General features: G+C 46.0%; 1 protein-coding gene across 1 annotated transcript in view; it reads right to left on the bottom strand.

The window, feature by feature from the left end:
* Nucleotides 1-740: 740 nt before the first annotated feature.
* slc6a8 (solute carrier family 6 member 8) overlaps nt 741-10,988 on the bottom strand; it is a 14,516-nt gene continuing 4,268 nt past the window's right edge. Inside the window, exons 4-12 of the mRNA XM_017303365.1 lie at nt 8,791-8,925; nt 8,210-8,313; nt 7,893-8,017; nt 7,136-7,248; nt 6,196-6,333; nt 6,001-6,103; nt 5,389-5,489; nt 5,150-5,320; nt 741-4,426 (exon numbers count right to left, since the gene is read on the bottom strand). Of these exons, the coding sequence (XP_017158854.1) occupies nt 4,292-4,426; nt 5,150-5,320; nt 5,389-5,489; nt 6,001-6,103; nt 6,196-6,333; nt 7,136-7,248; nt 7,893-8,017; nt 8,210-8,313; nt 8,791-8,925 (1,125 nt within the window). The 3' untranslated portion in view covers nt 741-4,291. The remainder of the gene's footprint in view (nt 4,427-5,149; nt 5,321-5,388; nt 5,490-6,000; nt 6,104-6,195; nt 6,334-7,135; nt 7,249-7,892; nt 8,018-8,209; nt 8,314-8,790; nt 8,926-10,988) is intronic.

Genomic DNA, 10,988 nt, shown 5'->3' with positions numbered 1-10,988 from the left:
AGCCAATCAGAGGATCACGTTACATTGCTGAGCCAATCAGAGGATCACGTTACATTTCTGAGCCAATCAGAGGATCACGTTACATTTCTGAGCCAATCAGAGGATCACGTTACATTTTCTTTCTGCTGAACTGTTGAAACCCTGAAAACTCAGCGAGTCTTCTGGCTCCTCATCCCGTCACACCGGGACTTTGGGAGGTTTTTGGGATTGATTTATTATTTATCATACTGTGTTGATTTTGTCGTCCATCTATATTTTCTTCTGAATGGTTTTCAGTCACTGAAGGAAACTCTTCGATTTCCTGCTTCCTATTTATTCAAAATGATCCAAGCGCCTTAAAGCTGGAGTATGTAATGATTATAAATTATGTTTTTTTACATATTCCTTAAGTTGCCACCATAGTGACAGAATGAGACACAATGAGCCAGGAGGCGGGTCTTAGCGCTGTCAATCATCACCACCAGACAGCTTGCCAATGCTAGGCTAGTTAGCATAACCACCATAGACAGCAGATAAACAGTTTTTATAACAGGAAGTTGTTTCTCTGCCATTAGCAGCAAGTACATGAAGTGGTTGACAGCGTTAAGCCCCACCTCCTGGCTCTGATTGGTTCCTTTGGTTCCTGCAGGTCGGTCCTTCGTAGATTATTGGTCTGACGTCATCTAGTCTAAAGTGGAATAATTGAACCATCAGAAACTCCCACAGTTCCCAGCCCAACAACCACAAAGACGCTGCAGCGGTTTGTCTTCACGTTGGATTTATTGCTTCGGTTTTGACATTTGGTACAACACAGATGACATCATCAGATGACATCATCAGATGACATCATCAGGGCTGAGTTCATGTTTTCTACCTTAATGTTTGCTGGTGACTCGTTACCATGGAGCCCTAGTTTCACTACATTCACAGCTAAAAGTGGAACTACTGGTGACGAAGGACGGATCGTCATGGCGACACAACAGGAAGTTACGTTTGGGCTGGAAACAGGCAGGAGTCAAACTCCAAACCTCCGATCTTTGCTTGGGATGAATATTGGTTTGGTGAAACATGACGACATGGTGTCTGTTTCCTGCAGAAGCTTGTTGGGCCGCAGTGTTCTGGTTCTGGTTTTCAACTCCAATCCATTATAGTAATTTCAGATTTTTGAAGTTAGAGCGAGGGCTTGTTTCCCTCTTCATTATAATTAATAATGTTTTCATGCTTTAAAGCAGCAACAAAACATTTTGTCACAATGTGCTGCAGTGACTAATTCTGGCCACTTGGTGGCAGCAAATCGTCCAGCTTCTTTTTTTCAGACTTTCCAAATGAATAATTTTCATCATCTAATTTTAATGCAACAAAATTTAAGTTTTCCTACTTTGTGTTTCGAGCCCAAACATGATTGTTTAGCATCAGGAGGAGAGCGCCCCCTGCTGTGTGATGCCAGCTTTGATTATTCCGCCGCACTTTTGGGCTTTTTTGTGTTGTGCTAAAGAAATCAAACATCCTCTCTTTCCAACCTTCACTCGTTTTTTTTTCGGTCACATTTTAAACATTTCTTTCTGGCAGAAAACCAAAATAAAAATTTGATCTGCTCAGGGAGCAGCAGGGAAGTTTCTGGAAACCCGACGCTCCCCTCAACTTGGCAAACTGAAGTTTACTGACAGAATCTGAGATGAAACCCGGAGCGACCGGACCGGACCGGACCGGACCGGACCAACGCGACTGGACAGACTGAAGTGACCGGACTGGAGCCATTTGGCTCCCTTTGATTTCAGACCAATTTGGACCAAATTCCTTTTTGTCTCATCTGAAGTTAATCTTTGACTTAAATCTGTTTTCTGTTCATCTCTGGCTGCTTTTTTCCACATTCCTGTCCTGGGTCAGAATTTCAGCTCCGATTGGACCCGGTTCCTCGGTTTGGGTCCGACTGGCTCTTCAGGCATTTAAATTTTGACACAGATCCATAAAAACCAAATATGACATTTAGAGGAATCTGGTTAAGTGTGTGGAGTGAAAATTGATGGCGCCGCTTCGGGTCTCAGATTCGGTCAGCAGGTTTTTGGCAGATGAAACAACATTTAACATGGCGGCAGATTTAAGACGTTTTCCCTCCAGGCTCCAGTCCAGACCCACACAGACGGAACAAATTCAACATATTCAGCTTTAAACATTCAACGTTTTTCATAAAATGATTAGTTGAAAGCAGATTAGTCCAATTAGTGCGAAGAAGGATCTTCTGGGTTTTAATGTCATGAACGTTGAGCCAAAATCTCAGATATTTTAATATCCATCTGAAACTCATAACTTGTTCATTTCTCTTCAGTGTTTAAAAGTAGCTGAAGCATCTTTACGTTTAGTTATTTTTTGTTAATTTCTCCAGGTTTAATCTGGATGATGTATATCTGTATTCTCTGCAGGTTGAAGCAACATTAAATTGTTCGTTCTAACATCAGTTTTCTACGTTTCTATGCAGATGATTTGCTCTTTTATATGATAGCAAAGAAAGTTCAAACTCAAATTTTGATCCTAAATTACTAACCAGGTTTTTGTTTGTTCTATCTGGAAACTCCCAGATGAGCCATAAAATCCACCGTTTTATTCTTTTCTGTCATGTTGACCTGAAAAAGACAGAATATGACGAATTGATCAAACTGATCTCAGATTTAAATCAAGTTCACATGATTGGGAACCAAACTCTCCTTGTTGTAGTTGATCAGCTTTTAGAATTGTTTGATAAATTAACATTTTAATTCACTAAAGTTTTGAGCCCAAATCAGCCTGTTGCTGAAATCTGTTCAGTTTGATGCTGAAAGTTTGGGACGTTTTTTCCGTAACATTCAGGTTTCAGGTCAGCAGGACTGAAGATTCATTTCATGTCAAACTGAAAACGGAGCCGAAGTCAAGCAGAGGAAGTGATGTGAGCCGCAGGACGTCTGAGGGAAAAACACCTGAGGCTAGAGCTATGGAAACGCTTCAGCACTTTGAATAAAGGATTTCAGAAATCACTGCATCGCAGCAAACCCGCCACAATAAAAGCACCGGCCTTTGCTGCTTGTTCACGTCAGCCGCCGCAGCACCATATGGGTTTCCTGTTGGGATTTACGACCCGAATCAGAACCCTGAGTTCTGATTCTTCCGACTCCCACAGGCCGCCAACATCGGCTAAAAAAAACTCTGGTGTTTTATTTTGAAAGTCTGAAAGAGAAGTGAGGTAGGACTGAAGCGGTGGATTGTGTTCGCCGACCGAACGTGAACAATCAGCCAAAGATCATCATCATCATCATCATCATAGTGAGTACTGCATCAAATATAGCTCAAAGATTCAATATAGAGATTTCTTCACCAAAATAAAAGCCTCCAAAAATAAACTTCTGTTTATTTTACAAAAACAAAAACGGATTTTTTTATTATTTGACAACAATGTGCAAACGGATCTGGTTTTCCCACATTTGGATGCTCGTTTCCCAGCAGCGGCGGGTGCTAACTGGTTGCTAGGAGACAGAGTCTTAGACACGCCCACCGACAGCAAACAGGAGGTCACAGGTCAACCGTTTGAACTCTAAAGGTGAGACGACAACATAAGGCAACGCTCGGCAACGCCGTCAGTCCGCCGGCTCTCTTCAGGTTTCCGGACGACATTCGGATCAAAACGACTCTCCTTCCGACCCGGTTACCAGTTCTGACGGGTTCATGGACAGAACCAGTCAAGCCTTTTAATCTTCTGCTAACAAGACGAGAAAGAGGAAGCGGGACGAAACCCAACAAAGATGGTCAGAACCAACTGGACCGCAGCGTTGACAAGGCAGAGGAACCGGGTCGCTGGCAGCAGCCCAGTTCTGATATCAGAACCTTTTGGCACTCAGATGAGAACAGACGGCTGGAAATCTGATCACAGAACCTGAAGGGAACCAGCCGGTGCTTCTGTCTAGAACTCTGTCTGTCCTGACAAACAGCAACGATCCAAACTCTGTCGGCTGAAGGTTCTGAAGGTTCTGGCTGACAGCGAGTCCATCATGGCTGTTTGTCCGGTTCAGGTTTGTGCTGACCGTCTATCCGACCCAAGACTAAACCGACCCTGTGACCCTCACTGGAAGACGAGTGGTTTGGGATCGTCACGATCCGCCTTTCATCCTAAATCAGGAGAACCAGAACCCAACAGAACCAGAAGTCCCAGGGGAGCCCGGAAAAGCTTTGGTTGCCGTGGGGACCAATCAGAGTCCAGCTCATTYATGATGCCCGGTGCAGAAAGCGGTGGGAGGTGAGGGTGGAGGTCGGCCATCTTGTCTTGGGAGGGACGGGCGGGTCCGGTCTACATGACGCTCTCGAAGATGATGACCTTGTTGTCATCAGAACCGGGCGTCAGGGAGCTGAGGGGCCCGATGTCAGGGGCCATGTACTCCAGGTGGTGGGGGCCCCATACGGGACTGGTCAGGTGGGCCCAGCGCTGCAACACAGAGAATCATGGTCACCAACATGGCCGCACCTGCGGCTTCTCAGCCAATCAGCAATAACCGGGTCAATGAACCCAACCCGTCCCTTCCAGAACGGCAGTCCTTCCTACTGACTGGGGGTCAAGGTCAGAGTCTGGTCTCTGAAGGTCAGAGGTCAGGCAGACTAGTGAGAAGATCAACGGAAACCATGGAGAAACGTTGACGACGTTCACTAGGAACCGGAACCAGTAGGTCAGCTGGAACCGGACCGAGGAACCCGCCCCATTCCGTCCCCCATTCCGTCCCCCATTCCGTCCCCTGTCCCATTCCGTCCCCCGTCCCATTCCGTCTCATTCCGTCCCCCGTCCCATTCCGTCCCCCATCCCATTCCGTCCCATTCCGTCCCCCATTCCGTCTCATTCCGTCCCCCGTCCCATCTTGAATACAAAGAAATAAATAGTATATTTCCTCCGTCGGTAGTTAAGGAGGCGTGAAGTTTACTGTCCCGGCTGCATCAGTATTTACACAGTTTACCTAAATTCTCTTCTTCTTGCTGACCTGACTTGCACACTATCGCCCCCTGCTGTTACTGAAAATGATGGGTTGCAGGTTTTGCTGTAACAAATGAACATTTTATTTTTGTTTCATGTACACTTAATAAATCACCAAGTTTGAGATGCTATCTTCTGTAGCAGAAGAGTTCTGGTGTTTCTTGGTTCTTCTCCATCCTGACTGACCTCTCTGACGGTTCCTTTGGCTCTGAAGAACTTGTAGAGGAGGCTGACGGGGATGCAGAGCATGGAGGACAGAGCCAGGCACCAGCCGATCACCTCGCCCCACCACGGGTACACGTACACCGTGTTGTAGGTCAGCGGCTTGTAGTTCACCAGGTGGAACAGGAAGATGCCCTGATGCATCAGAGGAGTCGTGTTACTGGGGCCGTATTTGGTGACGGACAGGAAGCTGCGGGTCTCACCATGCAGACGCACGGCGTGATGAACGACCAGCACCACTTCATCCAGGGGAACGGCCGGTAGCCGATCATACGGGCCACGTCGTCCATGAACCGGTCCGCACCTGCAGAGACACCGTCAGCTGGGAACAACCACACAGCCCGGCTGGCAGCAGGCGCCTCCTAGCTGCCATCACAGAGTATTACAACTGCTGTCACTGTAAAGCTACAGAACCTCCTCAGCAGGAATGTTCTCGGTTCCTTAAGGAGCTCAGCTCCAGAACTCTGGTTCTGTCAGGACGGCGGTCCATCAACTCCAAAACGTCTGTAGCCAGCCAGTACCACCTGAGCTCCACCTGACCTCTGACCCCACCCACGGCTTCAGGTCACATACACATTCAGTAGCAGTCTGATTTATCAAATGTTAATTTACAGGAAAAAATAAGAATTATTAGATGATTTTTTGACAGAAAGACAAAAAGTCCCAAAATCTCCTAATTTAAACTGAAGGCTCTGAACTTTGACCTTTACTTGGAGTTAAAATCTGATCTCATGTCCTATTTAAAGATCACTCAGCTGCACCCTGCAATGTAACACCACAGTGTGTGTGTGTGTGTGTGTGTGTGTGTTACATACCGTAGACCCAGGCGACTACAATACATTCCCAGAACGCCTGCCACAGCAGCGTCATGCCGCTGGCTGAGTAATAGTCAAACAGCTGGAAGACGTACATCCCTCCCTGCAGAAAAATGTCCAAATATTAACAGTCTCCTTGCTCAGCGTTTGGACTCCTGCAGCTAAAACTGAGCAGGTGAAAGTTTGTGTGCTGACCTGCGTCACCATGGAGAGGTCAATGATGAAGCACAGCAAACAGCAGATCGCCACGGCGATCTCACGTTTGTAACGGTGGTAATATTTCCCAGGAAACAGGTCCAGAATCCCCGTGACAAACCCCTCCACCCCGACAAACTGCAGGAACACAAAACAACGTTAGAGCTGGAAGGTCTGAGCCTCCCTGAAGGCACCGCCTTCCTCTCCATGACCCAACCGCATCAGAACAGGAAGGCTGAGAAACGTTCCTGGACGTTTAATTCAACAGGTAAAAGTTTCTGTGACAATTATTAAATATTTTTTCTGCCGTTTTAGGACTGGAGACGGAAATAATTAATCAAAAACGTTAGAAAATCTTTAAATGTACATTTTTTTATTATCAGGTTTTTACAGATTTGGGGATATTTCTGTGTGTTTAATACAAAGTAAAGTTTATCTTTAAAAAATTAGTCGATCTGAAAACATCCTGAAAAGAACAAACTGATTAAATTCAATTAGCCTCTTTTCACAATTAAATAATTATCCCAAATGAAATTATTATTTGGGATAATTATGGTCAGCAGGTGACCAACCATATTATCAGTTTATTATTTTATTTTCTGTAGTTATGAGGTCGCGGCGTCCAGTTCAGGTCACTGCAGTAAAAATGGACAATACAAAACCCTGACCCTAATCTGACCCTAATCTGACCCTAATCTGACCCTAATCTAATCTAACCCTAATCTGACCCTGATCTGCCCCTAATCTGACCCTAATCTAACCTTAATCTGACCCTAATCTACATCAAGTACATGTGGCAGATTTAACCAGAGGTCGTTTTATCTTCACTTCCTGCCAAATTGATGGAATAAAACTGGATTAAAACTTAATTTACGTCATGGCGAAATGACTAAACGCTGCAGAATGAATCAAGCTTCAGTTTGTAGGAGTTCTTGGTCACCTGACTGTCGAGTCCAAGCAGCAGCAACATGAAGAAGAAGAGCGCCGCCCAGAGCGGAGCCACCGGCATCAGACTGACCGCCTTTGGATACGCGATGAAGGCCAGACCCGGACCTGAAACACCGACAGGCCGGACTCATCGACACGCCGTAGAATAAAAGCACAATATTTAAAGTTATGCTGAACTCATTAAAGCTTGCGATTTGTGAAGTCTTTATTTCATTTGTGGATGCACTAATATGGTTCTTTATTGAACATGGACATATGAACAAAAAATTAACTCTAGGTTTCAAATATTCTGTTTTCAATGTAGAATCTAGTCCATGTTTGAGAATCAAAGTTTTTAAATTACAGCTAATTGAAGATGCTAAACATCAAAATATTTGGTGGAATGGGATCAATCTGAAGCCAACTTCAGCTTCATGTGGTTCTGAGGTTAGCTAACGGCCTCACGTTGGATTACAGCAAACTGCCAAAAAACACGTCAAACCATCTACGTCTTACAGATCTAAGCCACTAAACCATTTTACTAGATACAGTTTTTGTTCAAGAAGAAAGTACAAGCCATGGGTGAGGCACGCTAGTCGTCCAAAGCTAACACTAGCTAGTTCACCAGTTGAACAGTTGTAGCCGGTTGCTCAGTTAGCGAAGTCGGCCCATCATTAATCAGACCAGTAGCTATTTCAGAAAGGACAGCCTCCCTCTACCAGGAAGTAGCCCCCGCTGTTGAGGCTGAGCGGAGCCTGGGCGGGTTTTACCTGATTCAGCCACCTGGGAGACGTCGACTCCCTGCTCAGCCGCCATGAAGCCCAGGATGGAAAAAACCACGAAGCCAGAAAAGAAGCTGGTGCCGCTGTTGATGAGCGCCAGGACGAAGGCGTCCCTGCAGAGCAGAAGAAGAAGATAAGAACCTCTGGAGCAACGCTGCGGTCCGGTTCCATCAACACCAGCTGACCTGGACCCCGGTACTGCATTAAGGTTCTGTCTGGTTCTGAGGTTCTGTGTCATTATAAGGTTATGTCCGGTTCTATCTGGCTCTGTCTGGTTCTAAGGTCCGGTCCTGCGGTTCTCGTACTTGTAGCAGTCGTTGTTGAAGCGATTGTAGCTTCCCAGAGCGGTCAGCGCTCCCAGTCCGATGGCGTAGGAGAAGAAGATCTGCGTGCCGGCGTCTATCCACACCTGTGGGGTCAAAGGTCACAGGTGAGAGGTCTTTTATTTCACAATCCAATTCACAACCACAGTCGTGTCAAGGCACAAAACATAATTCGAGTCCAACCGCTCCTTCGTTCCGGAGTATTGAAACGTTTCTGAGGAAACCCAGCAGAGCATCGAGTCATGCGTTCCCTGCTCCAGCAGGGGGCGCTCGTGTTGTGTCGTTAACTTTACAGCAACCCTTCAACCGAGCATGCATGTAGCGACAGTGGATAGGAAGAACTCGCCTTTAACAGGAAGAACCGTTCAGCAGGACATTTCATAACCAACAGTCCCACGACTTGGTAGCATAAGAGTGGCTTTCATTTCCGTAAAAATCTGATTTTCCAAAATCCAAAACTTTTCTCTAACGACTGAAGAGGAAAATATGAGGTAAACGGAAAGCAGATGTGTTGTTCTTCACAGGCAGTGCTCAAGGCAAAGCCGCCCACAGGCTGGACCCACCTGAGCCTCCTCCAGTTTGGACCAGTCCGGTTTGATGTAGTACATGATGCCGTTGTAAGCTCCAGGCAGCGTGACGCCTCGCACCAGCAGGATGATGAGAACCACGTAGGGAAAGGTTGCTGTGAAGTAAACGATCTGAAACGGAACCAGCAGAACCGGAGTTAGGGTTTGATCCTGCAGGAAACTAGAAACAAACTGTTTGGATCGGTTCTGCTGCTCAACCAATCAAGTAAAATGCCTGAGAACGTTCCAGAAATATTCCATCAGACGTTACAAACGTTACTATAAAAACCTCTCATACAAACGTTTTTGTTAAAGACGTTCATACAACAACATTTTACAGTGTCATTAGGAAGGTTCAGCTTTAGGACGCCTACCTACAGGAACTAAAGAATCAATCTGGTCCCTCAGTGATTTTCCACAGTAACAAACAGAAATGGTTCAACAGAAACAGAATCAACTTTGTCTCCCATGTCCACATCGGTAGCGTGGGCAGAGGACAGGTTGGACTTGTTGCTCAGTCACTGACTTGTTTTTCCAGAGCATATTGTTTTCCTGAAATATGAAGCAATGTTGATGAGTCTGAACTGGCTCATCATCCATCCATCCATCCATCCATCCATCCATGGTTGGATGGATGGTTGGCGTAGCGCTACGCTCTACAAGTTCACATTTGTCCAAGTTGGTTCAAATTTACATATTAAGCTGAGGACAATGTCAAATATCTTTTGAGTTGTTGAAGTTTCCTCATGCCCAAACATGAGCTGGTGAATGGTTTGACCTCTGACCCCAGGAGTGGAGGTACAACAGTCCGCTGTTAACCTCTGTGAACCCGAGACACGGGAGGCTTAGGCAGCTTGAGATTTCTATCCAGAGAAATTGATCCAGCAGATCTTCAGGGTGCATCCTGGGTTGTTAGGGTTCCATCCTGGGTCGTTAGGGTTCCATCCTGGACGCCGGTTCCAATGCGCACTAGGTGATGGACCTGAATCTGCCCAGTACCACACTGACCCAGACTGAAGGGCGTTTCGGTGGCGCTGCTCGTCAGACCAGATAGTCGATGCTGGATCCTCTTCAACATCAGTGTCCGTCACCAGCCGCTCCAACCAAGACGGTTCTGACCCATCCAGACCAGCAGCATCGTCTTTCTTACTGGTTTTACCATCAAGTCCGTAGAGCTGCTGCGATACATTCCCTTGTTTCACTGATTTAATGTTACTTTTCACTTGGTTGATTTATTTATTTCTTGATGAATATGTTTACATTTTGAAGAAAATGTGTTAATGTTGAATATTTGAGACATTAGGGGAGTGAGATTGGAAGATTCTCTCTGCTGGCTCTTCTTTCAGCCTCCTGCTGATGAACAGCAGCAGCTGTTTGTGTTGGACTGAGTCGTGTGAGTAAAGTGGATCTGACCACATCATCAGATGAACACAGACCATAAAAAGGGACAAATTCCTCTGAAAACCAGAACCGCAGGGCTGGAGAAGGTCACAAAGGAACCAATGACCCTCCATTCCTGCCTCATCGTTTTCTGATGAAAATAATATTTAATAAACTCCTTGAAACAAGATTTAGCAAAACATCTTTGATGTCAAAGTAACAGAAACGTCCAAGAGAAACGTTTGATGTCAGACGAGTTGAACATTGATGAGAACGAGAGACTACTTCACAAACATGGATGAGGCAGCATCATGATGTGGGATTTGGATGGAAACCAATCAACTGCCATCCAGAATGAAGCCAGAAGGTTGTAATGCTCACGATCCTGCACTGATGTCCAGATCGTGGTTTTAAAAAACTGTTGCTGAGGTTTGTTAGCGGATCTCTGGGAGTGGATCTCTCAGAGTGGATCTCTCAGAGTGGATCTCTCTGAGTGGATCTCTCAGAGTGGATCTCTGGGAGCGGATCTCTGGGAGTGGATCTCTCTGAGTGGATCTCTCAGAGTGGATCTCTCAGAGTGGATCTCTCTGAGTGGATCTCTCTGAGTGGATCTCTATATTTCTGGAGAGCAAGCGGTGGAGGTGGAGCCTGGATCCACCATCTGACCTTCTGCTTTCTAACTTTCTGCTTCTGGACTAGAACTTTCTGGAGGTTCTTCTGGTGCCGGTTCTGAACCCGGCAGCTCAGCTCAGCTCAGCTCAGCTCTCCTCTCCTCTCCTCTCCTCTCCTCTCCTCTCCTCTCCTCTCCTCTCCTC

This window comes from Poecilia reticulata, unplaced genomic scaffold (assembly GCF_000633615.1).
Source record: "Poecilia reticulata strain Guanapo unplaced genomic scaffold, Guppy_female_1.0+MT scaffold_253, whole genome shotgun sequence".
NCBI classification, from domain to species: domain Eukaryota; kingdom Metazoa; phylum Chordata; class Actinopteri; order Cyprinodontiformes; family Poeciliidae; genus Poecilia; species Poecilia reticulata.
This window is presented reverse-complemented; position numbering and strand designations above follow the sequence as displayed.